The sequence below is a fragment of the Plodia interpunctella genome, chromosome 23 (assembly GCF_027563975.2).
Source record: "Plodia interpunctella isolate USDA-ARS_2022_Savannah chromosome 23, ilPloInte3.2, whole genome shotgun sequence".
Classification (NCBI taxonomy): domain Eukaryota; kingdom Metazoa; phylum Arthropoda; class Insecta; order Lepidoptera; family Pyralidae; genus Plodia; species Plodia interpunctella.
The window spans coordinates 354,784-374,214 of record NC_071316.1 but is presented as its reverse complement, the minus strand read 5'-3'; the positions used below and the strand labels follow the sequence as shown (position 1 = coordinate 374,214).

General features: G+C 35.9%; 1 protein-coding gene across 2 annotated transcripts; it reads left to right on the top strand.

Moving 5' to 3' along the window:
- Positions 1 to 7,296: 7,296 nt before the first annotated feature.
- Positions 7,297 to 15,785, top strand: LOC128680220 (trypsin 3A1-like). 2 transcript variants are annotated; one of them, XM_053763210.1, is made up of 7 exons: positions 7,297 to 7,327; positions 10,761 to 10,912; positions 11,515 to 11,636; positions 12,902 to 13,028; positions 13,341 to 13,466; positions 13,923 to 14,072; positions 15,312 to 15,785. In XM_053763210.1, exons 1-7 carry the CDS (start codon positions 7,312 to 7,314, stop codon positions 15,462 to 15,464), a joined length of 846 nt encoding a protein of 281 aa, XP_053619185.1. In that variant the 5' UTR covers positions 7,297 to 7,311; the 3' UTR covers positions 15,465 to 15,785. The 2 variants fall into 2 exon arrangements, with proteins under 2 accessions (XP_053619185.1, XP_053619184.1); XM_053763209.1 differs by lacking the exon at positions 7,297 to 7,327 and adding an exon at positions 9,662 to 9,812.
- The last annotated feature ends 3,646 nt before the right edge of the window (positions 15,786 to 19,431 follow it).

Sequence of the window (19,431 nt, the reverse complement as noted above, 5' to 3'; positions counted from 1 at the left end):
CTACACAATAATTCTCAAAAAATAAATAATTACTCGCATTTGGCAACACTACTAAGAAGGGCTGAAAGAAACACATTTAAACTATATTGAACATGCCAATCAATAGGGCTTATCATGTTTGCTTTTATAGATTACTTTTCACTAATATATTAACAAATTAAATATATGTAAATAGTAGTTATAAGGGAAGAAATACGGAAAATAATGACTGTAATTCAGAGCTCATAAACAAGTACATACAAAAAATCTATCAAGCTCCGTCCGTGTGTCCCGCTACATGACGACACGTCCTGGTAACACGGCTGCCGTCAGAGACACTGTCCAGACAGTGTGACAAATGAACCCGGTGTGACATTATGTGATTATGGCGGGAAAAATAAAGAGCTGTAACGTGTTTAGTACAAAGCACTCCCTGGACATCGACACTCAACGTCTAAGAAGGCAACCGGGACTACGCTCAACTGAGTAAGAAAAAGCATTGACCTCACTGAGAATATTATTTGTTTCGATTACATTGGTCATAGCAGCCAGATTCAGCTGTATAGATAGATCATACTAGCGGTCAGTCTTGGCTTCGCTAGGGAAAAACTATAATAATTTACACTTAAACTATCCTCAGGAATCGCACTATCTATTGATGTAAACCGTACAAAAATCTGTCTGGTAGTTTTTGACTTATCTTTACAATATGTAAGGATTAGATTGACTCGAAACGAAACAAAAGCAATAATAGAAACTAGTTTCTAGCAGCCCCCATCATATGGCTATAAAAATATAATAACCATGACCCTAATCATTAAAAAAAACATAGAAAAATATCCAATATTTGTAAAAAATCTAAAAAAAATCCTTAATAATAAAAGTTTTCAGAGATTTCTCGATGATAAATTATGATATAGACACACTTTGTATGTATATACACACATTTCTCTACCATACAAATCACATTAGAGATAAGACGAATTTATTTTGTAAGTAATTTGTCAACTATATGCCTTCATGTTTCCTGTGCCCTTGCAGGGCGTCACTTGTACTTGTAACTATATTTATGTAACAACTGCGAACTTGTGGCTTGCAATAAATATGAATCTGAAACGAACGCGTAGAACAAGTTCAGACATGATCTCGGAGCACGGATGTGGATAATATGATTATTTCGTTATCTCCAAAAGATAAAAGCTTATATTAACAATTTTGTCTGAAACAACAGCATTGTTATCGCGCATACAATCGGTCCTAAAAGTTTTAACCATAACGACATCTGAGTGGGCTCCTGATTATAACTAAAACTGTAGTTGTTCAACTTTAGTGATATGATAAAAATCTGTTGTGTACTGAGACAGGGATATCGAATATATACGGACAAATCACAAATATATTGATTTAGTTCAAGTCTAAGACGGGAACCGCACGTTCTGCTTGTCTACTAAAAATACACCAAATTTTTTTTGATTCAGCTATTTTATACCAAAATTTTGTTACTCTTTCACGCAAAATCTACTGGACGGATTATTATGAAATTTGGTACACGGGTAGAATATAACCTGGAATAACACATGGATTACTTTTTGGTCCCGAAATTTATATGGAAGCGAAGCCATGGGGCGTATATAGTAACTCAATAAACCGACAATAATATGCATTGACGTCAGCTGATTACTATCAGCAAACTTCGAAAGAAAATAGACGACAGAAAAAGACGTCTAATAGTGAAATATCCTCATGTTTCCCTACAGATTAAAAACCAATCTCATTAAGATATTTTTCCTCTCATCACCTAAATCAGTTGGGTCCCGTGAGAAATAACATAAACCTTTTTAAGCATGGATATTCAAATAACACCTTAATAATAATAATATAATCACTTCATTGCCATACTCATTACATATCTAAAATATTAAACTTATTTGTATAGGTGCAGGTTCAGTGGTATGTGTAAATACTATAGTAAATATTCAGCACTAAAAATTGTTGACCGTTAATTCTGTCTAAATGTAGACATTTTTTCATAGGCCACATTATATTAGATTATATTTTTAATTCTTAGATATGGATACGGATAACAGATACGCATATTTAAAATGTATTTCTGTGTTTTATACTGTTGGCTTTTTATGTTGTATTAAGTTTAAATAAATAAATTTCCTCTAAAAAATTTTCTCTGTCCGAAACCCTCAAAAAATATCCCTCCTTGATCGATTTATTTTATTGTAAAACGACTGGATCGGGAATCCTTACAGATTCCGTCCAAATCCATTCAGTCAACAATCCATTATTAGGAAAATAAGTTTTTATATCCGTCACAGCTGGTTACAAATTGATAAATAGCATGTTTTGTCTCATTTATTGAACAATGTTAAGTGTGGCATAGCTGTCATGATTTACATGTGTGGTCACATCGTTAAGGGTGGGTTGCACCGTCAACTTTGACGTTAAATTTAACGTTCGTAGAAAAACGCAAATTACACCATTTTAGAATAAACTACAGCGGCGGCGCGCCTGTTTTAATCAACGTCAAATTTGACGGTGCAACTCACCCTAATTGCTTCGAATATATTTTTTCCTTTTTTGTTGGTCTATGTATTTATTTTAAACTTAAAAATATATATTGTCAAAATAAATTTACAAATTTACACATTTAAATGTAAACTATGAGTTACGGTCGCCAAACAGGCAATATATTTCATATAGAAAATGATCGCAGCAGATATCCGCAAATTCCCACGGGAGTATAGTCGCGGGCGGCAGCTAGTTAGTGATAGATGAGCGTATAATTAACGTCGCGTAATTCCACGTATACTATGTTAAATTTTAGCTGTGCAGAGTTAATATCATCCCGGGTACAGTCGCGTTGAAAAATGTTTGGGCGAATTTAATTGAAAATTGTTTGATTTGCTTGTACATGAAGTGTACTGTGGACTTATATCGAAGACCGTAGGAGGTGTATAGGAAAAAGTAGGAAAACTGAGTTAGGGCTCAAATGTTTAGCATCTATTCAATACGAAAAACGCTCAGATGAAAGAAAAGTATATACCTAACTACCGAGAAAAAAAAATAAAGCCAAACTTAAAATCTAAATATTTATTAAGAACCATTACATGCACTTTTCACTTCAAATTTTTTAATTACATAGTATTTCTCAAAAAGCTAAACTACTGGAATTTTAGAACGAACACCGCTGATGAGTAATGTCGAAAGAAAATTATTTAAATAGAAAAAAAAAACAACGGCAATAAACTTTTCGCCTTGACTGTACCTAATTAAAACAACAAGGGTACACAATAAGACTGTTATCAAAATATTTATCATTCTCGCAGAATACACATAATAAGATGGGGGGACCTCCCCCCTCTCGTTAGGGCGAAAAATTACTTTCATTTGGTGAAAACCTTCGAGCATAAAATTGACGTAAACCCTTGGGTTTAGCGGTGAACAGACGTCTAGAGTTTTCCATATCCATAACCTTACATCTCCAGTAGTCGTACACACAACTTTCTTGGCATTAGTAATGGAGTGGTTTGCCTTAACCATTACACCACTACCGCTTCAAATTTACATACATAAAACAATTTCCTCTGCCGTGTCTGTCTGTACGCAATATATATAACTGGTCCCTTTTTGAAGAACATGTTATAGTCTCTGAAGAAAACCATGACAAATCTGTCTCTTTCTCTCATTTTCAAACACTTTTCCAAGTTTTTTTTCAGGTCTGTTGCACCGCTTCTTCTTCACGTGCGCTTTGGAAGACGGCAGTAGACTTAGTTTAAGTAATTTTTTTGACGTCAATAAGTGATGTATATCATCCTAAATTGATATTTTTAAAATTTTAATTTGAATTACCCTAAATTTCACACGGTCTTTGATATCCTTATTTATCAGATCCGCATTATTTTTGTCGATATCCAGCCAGCCGCAACTGCAGAGCCAGATAATTGTTGTATTGTATTGTAATTTATTGGTTTACGCAAGACGAGACTGTACCAGACTGTACCAGAAAATTGAAGATCTTATTGGATCGACACGTTAAATTCAACAAGCGTCGAAAAAAATTATTCACAAAGCTGTTGAACTTACTAAATCACCTAGCTTCGGTTGCACCAGTAAATCAAAATCAAGTACTTCAGAAATTAGACCTTCACAGACACTTTTCCACGTCAAATTTACAGCTACAAGCTACTGGCATTTTGGAACAACCACCGCTGAAAAGAAATGCCGAAAAAACTCATTAAACAGTGTTGGGTCCTTATCATGTATAAGGGCTTGCCATTATTGTTTCTTACATATTAATTTTGACGTTATCTTTAACCATTAAAGTAATATTGCGCACAATAACGAAAACTACGCCATTTTGCCTTATCGGCGGTGGTGCGCAGGTTTAAGTTAAAGTCAAAGTTGACTGGTACAACCCACTTCTCTTAATAACTTTAAAGTCAATCAAACTTAGCTCATAACATTGTGACAAGTTCAAGTTAAATGAGTTGTCTTTGTCTTAGTGAACAATAGATCAAGGAAGTTGAACCAAGGGTCCTCGAAGGTAAATTCTAGATTCTTATTATAGATTCTGCTATAGCAACAGTGAAACCTGCATCAAATTTTGTTTAGCACTTTTTGTGTGAAGTGAACAGATATTTAAATAATAATAAGTTAAACAAATTTAACAAAATTTTTAAAATTTTAAAAGTTTACAAAATTATATTGTCTTTTATTGATCCCGAAAATTTAACTTGGTTCTTATAATTTGTGTAATCTGATTGGATTAGCTTTGTTTAGTTCAAGCACCAGTTTATTTTATATAGTCCTATTTTTTATTTTGTATAAATACCAATTAAGTATTGTTAATCAATTAATTAGTCTAGACTAGACTGGAGATAAAGAATTTATTTAATTTATGACTCAAAGATTGAACGAATGAAAGAAATATTCTATATACAAATTAATTCACGACATAGCAACAGATTGTTCTGAAAAACAAGAATAAATTTGAATCCAAGATAAAGTTATTCGGAACCTGGACAATTATGGGAGCCCTCTTATCGAGTTTGGAGTTTGTGCCCAGGGCACCATTCAGGCGAGTCGCAGGGGGCCCTGCGCGTATACGAAAAATGGATTTTCTTATATTTACTAAAGGACCTAGATATAAATTTAAATGATCATGATCGTTCTTCTTATAGAAAAATGTTACTTCTTCTATGAATTTTAATATTCATTTATTTCGATTTAATTTCTGTATATTAGTTCAGATTTTTCTTGCAATACTTGCAAGAAAGTCAAGTAATGAACAATTAATGAGACAAAAAACAGTATAATTATACGAGCCGCTAGTTTTAGCGTCCCTTCCCGGCTTCACTCGGTTAAAAACACAATAAATTATACACCTAAACCGTTCTCAGGTATCAGACTATCGCACGGTGAAAACCGTATGAAAATCCGCGCAGTAGTTTTTGTGTTTATCGCGAATAGACAGACAGACGCGGCGTAGGACTATGCTTTATAATATGTAAGTATACAAAACTAAGTGTTAAAGCAGCCGTTCACTGAATAACAACACTGCCTACCTTAGTCCAGCCCTGTCTGTGCTTTTTGAAAAACTGAAATAAATATTAAGTTAGCTAATTGTAAATTGTTTAATGACTTTGGCAAATTTTTGGACCGAGATATCAACTTCTTCTTCATAGTCGTATTCCTCATGGCTAAGGGTCGTGGTCATTACGTGGGATGAAACACACAACAACTTTCTTAGCACTATTAATATACTGTTAGTAATGTTACTGTTGTTCACGAATTGAAGGGAAACCTTTTCGAGGACACTAAAAAGGGACAAAAAATAATAACGTGTGCATAAACAGCGTCCAAAGTAATTAATTGCATCGTAAAATTACATTCAAAGTATATTAGACATTGAGGTGTATACCGTTGCAAATATTCTCAGGGAAAATGATCAATCCATAAAAAGGTTCGGTATAAAAAATGTAAGTGATTTTGCCCAAGGCCCGGTAGTATGGGCCTGACACAGAATTAAAACATTGCAGACAACCATTTCTAAATTACAACAATTATTTATGACAATGTAAAACAAATAGCTTTGCTTTATTAACAAAAAATAATTAAATTATAATAAAATTATAAATTTAATAGACCTGCTAATTTCATGAATCTATAAGTGAACTTACAAGAAATACATTTTTATTAGAGACAAACTGAAATAGGTAGGTAGTATACATTGTTTTGCAAATAAATTTAATAATATTTATTTAACTTTATTACATAAAATTTAAAGATGGCTGTGTTAGGCAACAACTTGATTATTTCTGTCTATTGTGGCTATAAATAATACAAACAAAACTGTATTTTGAAAAAAGGGAAACAAAGTAAAATCTAAATTGAATACAAAATCTAATTTTTTTAATTCATTTATTATAATTTTGTAAATAATTTTTCATAGGTACTTTCTTTATATATATATATACTATACATATATATATTCCTTTAGTCTATTTATAGTTATTAGTAGTTGTTATTTTAGTCTATTTTTAGTATATATATAACACTTGTCTTCCTTCTAGATGTGGTTTACTCTACGGCACGGGAAACACTTAGGAGCGCAATGACATAAAGTGGGCTTTTTGTAAATAAACGAAGGGATTTCCCCGGGTAAAATTGAAAAATGTAGCCCTATCATTAAGGGAATAATTACAGATTTGAAAGACTTTGTTTCGTAGCAAGGATGGCTTTCCACTTGTATTTAATTGAGTTTGAAGTGATTGTGAAGGATCTGAAGGAAAAAAGGTTACTAAAAATAGGCTATATGTTTATTTTTGCTTAAAGGTTTACTGTGAATTTGTACAGCATATCCTAATAACCAATATTATAAATGCGTTTGTGAGGATGTATATGTGTATGTTTGTTGCTCTTTTATGTAAAATCTACTGGACGAATTGTTATAAAATTTGGTACACGGCTAGAACGTGGAACGTGGAATAGTACCTACATAGGATATCCTATACTTTTATCCGCTGTAATTGCCATAGGAGCGAAGCCGGTGCCCAGTTATGATATAAATGTGGTTGAATGTAATTGTTTGAATTGCTCTGGTTCAAAATATACGATATCTTATGGGTTGGCGTCAATTTGGGTTGGCAACCCTGTTCACCGAACTTGTCAGTTTCTACATAAGTATATTGCTGGTACTTCCTTGCGGTAATAAAAGCTCACAAACTATATGCAATATAAGTATTTACGTTTATTTACGTCGACATTTGGCTGAGTGCGGCGATAGAGTGCAAAACAGATAGTGCCATATTAATAATATTAATGGATAGAAAGAGAGGTAGGAACAATGATAAATTGAAATTTGATCTTATTGTCGAAAGAAATGTCAAAATTATATAGAGCTATTAAGGTCACTCCTTAGCTAAGCTCTTTAAGCTTTTTTAAGGCTGTGACGTCCCCGGGGTCAGCGTAAAAACAACCTTGTAATGTTGAAAATTCGCCTGTGATTTTAGTACCGGCCGCCTGACGTTAACCCTCCTTGGAAATGCTATTGTTGCCTGTTAGCTCCTAAGGCTATGTGATGTGTATTAGTCGCGATATGAAGTGGTGCTATTCTAGGGCGGAACCACACGCCACGCGAGAGAGCTAAGGTCACTGATAAACAGGTACTTTATTCTCGAAGGCAATCCCTCCCAAAGAATCGAAAATCATAAACAAGCTATCATACCCGAGAAGGCTGTGAAAAATCAATTGGGCCGACCCTTCCGAAAGTGGTGATAAATTCGCCGCGCATTACAGGGTGACTCCCAGACATATTTGTATACAGAGTTGATATTTTTAGAAGCATGTGGTCCCGCCTTAGAATATGACCATTTTAAATCCTCGCGTGGATATCGTACGAAGCGACAGAGACATAGGCGGCTGATTTGAGTGAATATAACCGGGAATTATACATAGGGTACTTTTATCTCGAAATTCCCACGGTAGCTATGCCGCGGGCCGCAGATAGTATTTTGATAAACGTTTTTGCTACCTATATCGAAACTGCTTATTTTATATAATAACTAAAACTATATTTGAGATCCTCATAACGAGCTTTGTTTTGCAAATTTTCTTGTTAATATCCTAATTTACAAAAATGAAAAAACGAACCCTGTGGATCATCATTATGGCAATTTTCAATTCCTAATTTTCCTAATTAAAAATTCCAAATTTTCCTAATTAAAAAAAAAAACTATTTTCTGCACATCTTTACTTATTTTGGGGCTAGCTCAATCTGTGTGATTTGTCCTGATGTATTTATTATATTTATTATTATATATATCTGTATTTTGGTCATAGGTATACATACCAAATTTTACCAGTAAATTGACAGTACCCGATTTGGTCCAGTAAATTCGGAACAAATTCCCTGTGACAGACAGACGCACGAGTGATACATAGGGTTTCTATTTTCATTTTTGTACAGAACCCTAAAAATGATATTTTTTCTTTAGTTTCGGATTGTACTCATCATTTTAAATAAATAAATATATCAGGACAAATCACACAGATTGAGCTAGCCCCAAAGTAAGTTCGAGACTTGTGTTATGGGATACTAACTCAACGATACTATATTTTATAACAAATACATATATAGATAAACATCCAAGACCCGGGCCAATCAGAAAAAGATCATTTTCCATCATGACCCGACCGGGGATCGAACCCGGACCTCTCGGTTCAGTGGCTAGAACCATACCACTGCGCCACCGAGGTCGTCAATTTAGCATAATCTTCTTCTTGTCTTATTGATAAAACTAATTAACATAGAAAACACAAATGTCGAATTTACATCAAAGAAATATCCAGTCTGTATATGCGTGTGAGTACTGTCTATGTCCCACTCATAGTCCGATAGTCCCATTTAGTCCCGACCCCTATAAACCGACCGCACTTTGACAAAACATACAAAAACTATATGCTAATTTGCTCGTCCCCAGGGTTTTGTCCTCGGATTTTTGCATTTAAATTGCTATCTGAGTGGTGTGTTAATTTTCACCGGAAAAATAGGGTCCTTTTAAAACTACTTCATAATCCACTGCCGGACATTTTCTGATGACATTTTTGTAATGTGACAGATAAAATTAACGCAGATATATTTGTCTAATGTGATTGGCCGGAAAGCGGTATTCAAAACTAGCCAGATAAAATTTTAAATGCTGTCTATTAGGTATGTACCTATGCGATGAATCAGGCCCTAGTATTTTTTATATACCAGATAGTTCGACCATTAATTAGAGCCACTATACGCCTAATTCCTAATGCAAAAAAGTATTTCACCAACATAGTCGAGTATAATGAAAAAGCAAATAAATATATAAGGACAAATCACACAGATTGAGTTAGCCTCAAAGTAAGTTCGAACCTTGTGTTATTGTTGGGATATTAACTCAACGATAATATATTTCATTACATATACATACATAAATAAATATCCAAGAACCAAGTCAATCTGAAAAAGATCATTTTCCATCTTGACCTGACCGGGGATCGAACCCGGGACCTCCAGTGTAGCAGTCCGGCATGATGACCAATTAGGCCACGGAGATCGTCAATAAATTAACCTATTTAATTAACCAAATCCCCTAATTGCCATTTATGGACTGCGAAGGCGATATTGGCTTTTTTTTTGTAATTACCTTAATCGTGGCAATCGATTGGTCACGAAGAAATGATTAGCCTCGAACACTAGTCAACAGCGCGTGTTTCGAGTTTAGTCATGTGTGGTTTTGTGTGTCTGTTACTGTTTGTATTAACTAGTGTACACAGTTACCATGAAGGTTCGATTTTAATTTTCTTTATAGTCCAGTCTCACTAGATAAAGTCACGGCATTTGTTTCAAAATTTGAACTATTACGACCTCTTCTTTGTGAGTGTGTTATTGCTAACACCTGGTATCAGTTTTTATTCAAAATTCTAAATTAAATGATAACAATCAAAGTTAAAAACTACTAGCTTTTAGCTGTGCCCCGGGGGCTTTGTTCCGTGGAATTTTCAAAAATTTCGGATATGAATATAACTTGGAATATGTAGTATTATCAGTATGCAATATTTCGTCGGAGCCCATTAAATTTTGCGTCAAAACAACACAACAAACATGCTCAAAACATATCCAATTTCGCTTTTGCGCATTGTCACTGGTTGCCCGCGACTCCGTCCTCAGCGAAGTGTAGCCAAAGTTCCCTTGGGTGGATACACTTCCTTCCATGTCCACATATAAATACTGTAATTAATTGCTTCGTTTTGCATTAATACAATACAATATTGTGTGGGACTTAACGATTATAAGGTATACGTTAATAACAATAAACATACGTATCTGAAAACACACAGGTAGATGACAAATTTTTATTTTGATAATTATACGAAGGCCCTTATTAATAGTAACACCAGTGAAAAAATACTGTGTTAATAACAATGCTTCTAAAGATACGACAAAAATAAAATCACAATAATACCCTATTATTTACATCAAATTCAAATTAACATTTATTTATTCAATTTAGAATGATATACATTACTTGTTGACGTCAAAATATTACTTAAAATAAGTCTACCACCGACTTCCAAAGCGCAGATGAAGAAGAAGCGGCGCAAAAAACTTCACCGCAGCCTTTTCTTCAAAGACGTCAATTAACAAATGATTATAATTAACAAATAAGATTCATGATAATGATTAGGTTAAGGAAAGGTTTAAGTAGGATAAGCATACCTGATGTATGGTACAGCCAACTACACCGGCCGACTGACTCCGGAATGCATCGACAAGTACTACCGCACATTTGTGAAGAGGACCGTACCTCCGAGGAACTACCAGTACTTCCACGAGGTCTCCCAGGAGGACGGCGAGGAGAATGGGGACGAGTTCTCAGAGATTGCTGTGAGTAAAGTTGTGATTTTATCAATTTAATACTAAACTATATAAATCTAAACTAAACTAAATCGCACAAATTGAGCTAGCCCCAAAGTAAGTTCGAGACTTGTGTTATGGGATACTAACTCAACGATACTATATTTTTATAACAAATACATGTATAGATAAACATTCAAGACCCGGGCGAATCAGAAAAAAAGATCATTTTCCATTAGGACCCGACCGGGGATCGAACCCGGGACCTCTCGGTTCAGAGGCGAGCACTTTACCACTGCGCCACCGAGGTCGTCAAAAATGTTTTCCCGGATTAAAGGTACCCTATGTCCTTCTCAATACTTCAAGCTACATGTATGCTAAATTTCAAGAAGATTGGTTGAGTAGATAGAGCGTGAAGGGGTAAAAAACTTACTTTCGCATTTATAAAATGGTATTAATAAAGTATGTCGTGTAGATACAAATGCTCAAACTGCATCGTGGGCTAGACCATGAGGTTCCCTCTATTATGGTCCAGTTTCAAAACCCGTTGGATAACTCATGCATCAACACTCATGACATGTTTTCATATATTTTATGACCGTTCTATTGAAATATACTTCATAAATTTGCAGTACAGAATAGTGGGTGGCAAGCAGATCACAATCGAGCAAGCGCCGTACCAAGTGATGTACGGGAAGTACTGCGGCGGGTCTCTCATAGCTCCAGACTGGGTGCTCACCGCCGCACATTGCAAGTATGTCTTCTACTTTTCTAGGTCTGTCCTTGAGACAAAGCGGGGACGAGGCAACGAGATTTTTGTGGTATAGGACGGCAAGGGGGTCACCTGGTAAACTGCCATGAAACATAAAACATGTTGCATGTCATTGCGTCCACAAGTTCATTCCTTTTTTACACATGCAGCATGTGGACGTTAATAACTTACCACGTGTTTGTATGTTTCGTGGTAGATCTTCTGATGGTAAGTGATCAGCTGCCCAGAAACAACTGTAATTCCAAGGGCATCACGGGTGCGTTGCCTTTCAAAAAGTTGTATACCTACTCGTTTTTCGAAGGTTCCAATGTCGTATCGGATTGGCAATATTGTCACAGTGTATTCCATAGTTTGGTCCGCTTAGATATCCAGGTGAAGGAATAGAATAGTATGAGTAATAAGTCTGAGTCCTACGGACTAGATAAAGCAGACTTATTTAATATATATAGTAGCGGCGTCGTGGATCGGGTCGGGAGATTCCCTCTATTGTGGTTGAACTTCGCGATGGCTGACTCACGCGTCGACTCGTGAACAGGTGCTGCCGGGGGAACTGGTCAGCTCGATCTTTTATTAAAAGTTTTTTTTTGTTTGGTTAATTATACATATATACATATATAGGTATATATATTTTCCTTTCATCAGCACTTGATCACAATCATAATATGTTTCAGTATACCTTTTGACCATGTACTTTATTGTGTACTTACTTTGTTATATTACTGATAAAAAATTATACATACATTTATATTTAAAAAATGGTAAGCCCTTCTGGCATAATAGGGACCAACACTGTTTGAATGAGTTTCTTTCGGCATTTCTTCTCAGCAGTGATCGTTCCGAAATGCTAGTAGTTTGTAGCTTTGGTAAACATAATTTAATTTAGAATATGACGTGAAAAAGTGCCTGTGAAGGCCTAATTTCTGAATAATTGATTTGATTTGATATATCCATACATTTTGATATTTTCGCATCTCAACGCGCCACTTTGCCATAACGAAGATAATCCATCACGCTATATCCTAATAAGGTATTCTCCTTTTCCTTCTTCTTCTCAGATCACCATGCAAGCAAAAATCTAAACGAAAAACAATGTCAGCTTCTACACCCGTCCTCCTAAACTGAATCTTTTTAAATGCGGAAAGACTAAACTCTCGACGTACTTTAGTGGTTGTCTACTGCATGAGTTCTGATGATTGACATGATAATAACTTTCATGTAAGTGGAAAGAGAAACAATTGTGATTACAGGGAAAAAGAGGAATTCGTCTATCTCGGCTCAACGCACCGCTCTGAAACGATACCTTACAGAATCTGCGCCCACTTCACCCACCCTCGCTACAACAAGACGCACCACTCCCACGACTATGACTACCAGGTAAACAACATTTGCTAATATGGGTCTAACTCAAAATCCGAGCACAAGTTCATTCCCATAATACAGTATTAATGCAAATTATTATTTAGGAGAATATTTGGCTCCTCTGTAGTGCTTCTCACTACTCGAGACACATAGTCCTCTAGTTAGATGGTGGGTTGTTGCGGTAATTGCACTAAGGATACTTAGTAAACTATTTGTGTAGACCTTAGATAGTATCAAGAACTTGCTAATTCTCAAATTGTGCTAAAAAAGTAGGTAACTTATTTTGTATAGTTATTGTTTGTTTTTAATAAGTCATCATTCAACCAGCTGGTACTGTTGGAGCATCCTGTACCTATCACAAAGTTCACGAGGCCTATTGCGATCGGACACACCAAGGATATTAAACCAGGGGCAGTCATCACTATTAGTGGTTGGGGACACGCTGTATATAAGGTGAGTTATCTTTGGAGCGATGTCGATCACCCCTTCTCTCTCACAGTAGGGCGTTTTTATAATTTCTTCCACTACCATAGAGAATATTGGCTCACAGAAGAGGTCTGTGACTAACCGTGGAGTTTTAGTTCACCGTTTAATTTTCACTAGCGACCTGGCCCATCTTCGCTCGGGTAAAACATAATAAATTATATACCTAAACCTTCCTGAATAATCACACTATCTACTCGTGAAAAATCGCATGAAAATGCAGTAGTTTTTATCGTGAACAGACAGACATACGCGGCGGAGGACTTTGTTTTATAATATGTACTGCATGAAGTTACTTATTTATAAACTTTTTGGAATAAATTTGTCTAAAGACATGTCAAACTTGCAACGAAATTCGTTGCGAAAACGCGTACAGATGTGGAAAACGACTTTGTTTTATGCTATGTAGTGATTTCCTTTTTACAGCAAAGAAAAATGGAGGATATTCTCCGCAAAGTGACAGTCCCAATAATAACTACCGACAAATGCATGGTAGCCCCCCACGAGATGTACCACAACATTACTGACAGGATGTTCTGTGCAGGTTACGAAGACGGAGACAAGGATTCTTGTCAGGTAATTTTACTTCTTACTTTTAAGCGTAAGGGCCCAAGGATCAAGAGAGCGAGTTACTTCAGACAAATAAAGAAAAATTGGGCGTCGTGTATTAAGAAGTGAAGCAATCCAGCTATAGAGAGAGAATAATCGAAGAAACTCCACAGAGAAATTCCTGAGAAACCCGCGAGTGAACCGCTGGCACCCCTTGGCAAAGCACTGCTTCCTAAAAGACCTGAGCTGGCTCGAGTGACAAAAGTTCAGTCTACTCACCCAGAAAGGGCACAAAGAAAAGCATTTTTAGCAAGAGTACCTAAGTAATTTTGAGAAATAGTACTTGATAAAAATCAACATAATCTCATTTAAGAGGAAGACCTCCTCTTTTCTGGGTGAGTAGACTGAACTTATCTCACTCGAGCCAGCTCAGGTCTTTTAGGAAGCAGAGCATTGCCAAGGGGTGCCAGTAGTTTACTCGCGGGTTTCTCAGGAACTTCTTTTGATGCAAGATCATGACAATTCAGAAGGTGGTGATTTGCAGTTTCCCCAATATTCTTGCAAGCTTTACCATTTTCATCTCTGGTAAGTGCGTCAAATTTAACTTGCAAGATTTGACCCACATTAACACAGAAGTTAAACAAAAGCTTGAAAATCTTTATTTTAAAACAAGAGATGTGAGTGTTAGTGCATTTATTTAGAAATTAGATCTTGACGTCATATTCGAACCTTGAATCGTACCGTTGCAAATGAGAGCACCGCTGATTTCAATACATGCTTAGGTAGTGTTATCTTGATTTACCATGACTGTCAAATGCTTTAACTCATTCAGATATAGTATGTTACACGAGGTAACGTTATAAACCAAACAAATGAAGTAGGTAACAATTTGTAATACCAAAATAATCAGTTCGGAAATATATGATTTTATTTACTGCAATAAATGATGAGCAACAATATCAACCACACATCGCCAAAGAACTCTTTGGCGATGTGTGGATACAGGCATTGGATGGAACATAATCGTGTTTTATAATAAATATGAAAGCGTGATTATTATAAAGAGGTAAGTGTTTGTGAGGCGTATTTGAGGCGGGTAATCTAAACTACCGAACCTATTTTAAAATTATTTCACCATTAGAAAGGTACATTATCCTAGATTGCTTGCTATATGTAGACTAACTCAAAACTCCCACGGGAGCGAAGCCCCGAGCAACTTCTGGTATGTAATGTAGCCCTGAGTTAAATTTTAGTTTGTTTTTCCAGGGTGATTCCGGAGGACCGGCCATCTTGAACGGGAGACTAGCCGGCTTGGTGTCGTTCGGCGTCGGCTGTGGACTCAAGGAGTTTCCAGGAGTGTACACCAATATCCCCTTGATGAGGAAGTGGATCCGATCTATAGTTTCTTTACCTTTATAAATAAAGCTATTAATACAACATGCTGGTGTCCATGGGCAGCGGTTGCTTACCATCAGGCAAACCGCTTGCTTGTTTGCCGACTGTACTATGAAAAGCGATTTCGTTATTGAATTCTACCAATGTTATAATAGCGAAAACTAAGTGAATATATTTGTCACTCGATCACGCATGTTATTGAACTTATGTCAATAAATATGGTACTCGACAAACATAAATGTAATCTGTCAGAGCATGTTATGTTTTTTTCCCAAAATCCTCACGGAGGCAATCCCTGCAAAAGTTTGGTGAAGATAAATATACAAATGGTTTCTGGATAAATGATTTGATTTGGTTTAATTCGTGCCACTATTCAATTGTGTAAGGATAGTTTTACTGGATCGATTTCAATGAATTTTAATTGCTAAACTGAAATACACCTAAGTTTTAATACCACTTCCAATTGAAAAAAAGAATTGTATTAGTAAAATCATCTTTATTACAAATTCTTTCCTCTCCATAGCCCTGGAATTTCCGGGACATTTAGAACAATCAAAACGAGAATCACAAAGGACAGCCATTGATGGAAAAGATCACAAGGAAACGATTCATTATATTGTGAATTGGACAATAAAAGATTGAATCGTCTCTCTATTAAATTTTGCAAATAAAAATTGAGTTATAACATAGGAAAATTGTGTTTAATTGACATGTTAGGTACTTATAGTTTTACCTTCAAAATATGAAGATACATCTGTGAATATGATCAAGGAATTTTGCCGACGATCGTGCGAGTGGAGATGAAAGGGTAGGAAAGCGAACCTTGGGCTCCTACGCTCAATGGCTAAGGAAGAAACCGGGAATGCGCTCAGATGAGAAAGAGATCTGTGATTTTACGATTTGTCACGTCAACTGTCTTGGGAATGTTATAGTTTGTAGCTTTTCGAGAAATTACTACGTAATATAAAATTTAACGTGAAAAAATGCCTGTGAAGATCTGATTTCTTAATGATTTTGATTTGGTATTTTTATCTGTTAATTGAGGCTGCACAACCTTTACCTCATACGAGATCGATGAGAGGATGTGGTACTATTCTAGAGCGGGAACCACACACTTATCGGTAAATGCCTAGTTATTTTACGCAAAAAAGGTAATTGCATGCCTGAAAAGGTGTATATGTCTATGTTGTTTTAAATAGAATTAAGTCAAGACATGTAATGTAATTGAAGTAAATAAATAAAGAACTCCAGTAACTCTTGGTGTTGACCGCTGACACACAAATTTGTCGGCCATCAGAAGTTGATTTTTCATATTACACAGCAGAAATTCACATATTCCACTTTCGGGCGTCCTTGGGAAAGTGTGGTGTAAGCATACGGCCAGAAATTCCAAGCAGGAACATCAGTTTTGTGACGCACACAATTAGTTTTTTATTTTCTGGTGTTAAGATATTCTTGCATGATACTGAGTTTCTTCAATGACTACGCATTGTATTAAATATTGTATTCTACATATTGGGGTGTTTCACAGAGCGCTTTGACCACAGCGGCCGCGCTGTCAATACTATTTTTCAAATTTTAACAAAGATAAAAAATTGTTTTACTATCTGGCTTCGAAATAATTAATCTTTACTGTGTTAATGTAAATTTTATGAATAGTTGAGTTTGGAAAAGATTCCTTTCTCAAGAAAATTGGCGGATCGTAATGACAGCGCGGCCGTAGCGGTCGATATGCTCCAACCACATATTGGCATATTTAGTGAATTCCAAGCAATGGTTTACTTATGGTTTTTGTTATTTTTTTATAGTAACAGGCAAAATATAATGTTGAGTACAAGTACACATCGTTACAAACAGCTCGATTAAATTGATACACGGGTATGCTGTAATAGCATATATGGATATTAACCAAAAATTCCCACGAGAGCGCAGATAGAACTTTACAAAAGTGAGTTTATTTAAAATAATGCAAAACGCCCCTATTATCCTCCCGTATGTTCCACCACTCCATCAACATTCAGGCTCTGCTCTCACGAGTGTTTTCCGCGCGTATCTCCAAAACGAAAACCAACTATTTCGTATGCGCCGACTGCCTGATGATTTATTTACACGGGGGCCTGATGTCTTCTTTATTTATGCGGGGAATACCGCCAGATTTGACAATAGGTTGCGGTGGCGCGGCTTTTATTCGTGGAAATTATTGGCTCGGATGTTTTCAGATTCTTTTTCTCGCGAATTAATGTCAGTTTGTTATTTTCTACTACCTGAATTCGTGTGTCTGCTTGTGATTTTTTAATTTTAATATCTAATAAATTAAAATGTGTGATTATTGAGGATGTTTAAATGTGTAATTTATTATGATTGCTAAAACGGACCACTAATGTTTTTATAACTTTTCGCTTTGCCTAACAGTCTCTAAATCTGTCGGTATGTCCTAAACCTTCATCAGGAACGCACAATCTCATGGCGAAAACCACTCGAGTATCAGTTGTTTTTGAGTTTATCGCGAACAGACAGACAAACGCGGCAGAAGATTTTGTATTATATATTATGTAATGATTGTGATTCCAAACGAGGCCGGGACGGGCCGCTAGTATTCAAATATAAATAAATAGTGATATTATTCTTAAAAAAGACATCAATTGTTCAACAAAAACTTTTGTAAAAAGTATCCTACGGGACGTAATGATTCAAACGAACACGCACGCGTTGTTTGCAGAGTATGTTTGTGTTAGTACGAGTGTATTTACTTTTTTTGCAAGCTTTTATTTAATTTTACCTAGTTCCGTCCGTCTGTATGCTATCAAACCTACTTACCAATGAAAGTTTCCAAATCATCCAATCGTAGTACAAATTCATCGAAATTGTAGGCAATTCTACAACTTTTTTTATAAAAGGTTTTATGAAAATTCGCAATTGAAACAGTTTGATCGTTTGAATGCGATGAATCTGCTCTGAAAATGCTCTTTCGATTGTGATTTTTCACAAATCAGTTAAAAAAAAAATGGAATAGCTTCGATTGCGTGACAATCAAGCTCCAGTCCAACACAAATCATAAGAGAGGCTAAACAATGAATTTCGAAGATTTAAGCTGTGATTTTACAACCGGCCTGCTTCTTTGGGAATACCGTTGTTGCCTATCAGCTGTTAAAACTTCGTGCCCCTTAGTTGTCATACGACATCTATAGGGGGAACTGTAATGGAGTGGGTCTAATTTAGATCGGGTCTACAATACCCTCCATACAAATACGTGTGTATTCGTGTAAATGTAAAATCATAATATTTCTCATCCTGCCCTTACAAACTAATCACAAAATATTCCCCTAACACAAACCACTCGAAGAATTCACAAAAAAGGCTATAACTAAAGCCATATTGTGCCAGGCCCCGGGGAACCCGACTAAATTAAAAAGTTCCAATCATAATAACGACCACCTCATTCCGCTGGCTTTTATCAATACCTTCTTATTGCTTTTAAGTCCGCTTCATTTATAAGCTTTATTATTTTTGCTTTGATAATGATTCTAGTTTGCATATTTCTTTCAAAATTTAGAAGAAAAATCAGATAACAAATGATTTTTGACAGAAAATCATTTTTGGCACACACAAGCTTTCACTGTGTGTGACAAACATGACAGTATACATCTATAACAAAAAACCATTTAATTAGGAGGATAGTTAGGGCCATGCACCATTGCTCCGTTGCGTCGTCGTTGCTCCCGTCGTTTTCCGTCATGTTGACATACGACGACGGACAACACATAAATTGTATTTGATTTGTGAGTGGCGCCGAGACCGTTTGAAACCTTTCTGAGTGCCATTGGGTTATGTTTGTCATAATAATGTATAATTAGAACTCCCATGTCAAAATCAGATCAAAAACGTGGGAATAGTATATGCTCCCAAGGATGTTGTAAGAGGCGGCCAAGGGATTAAGCACATTTGAGTGTCTGGTCTTAAAGCAACAGCCGGCCTGAGGCTTCGGAGGGTC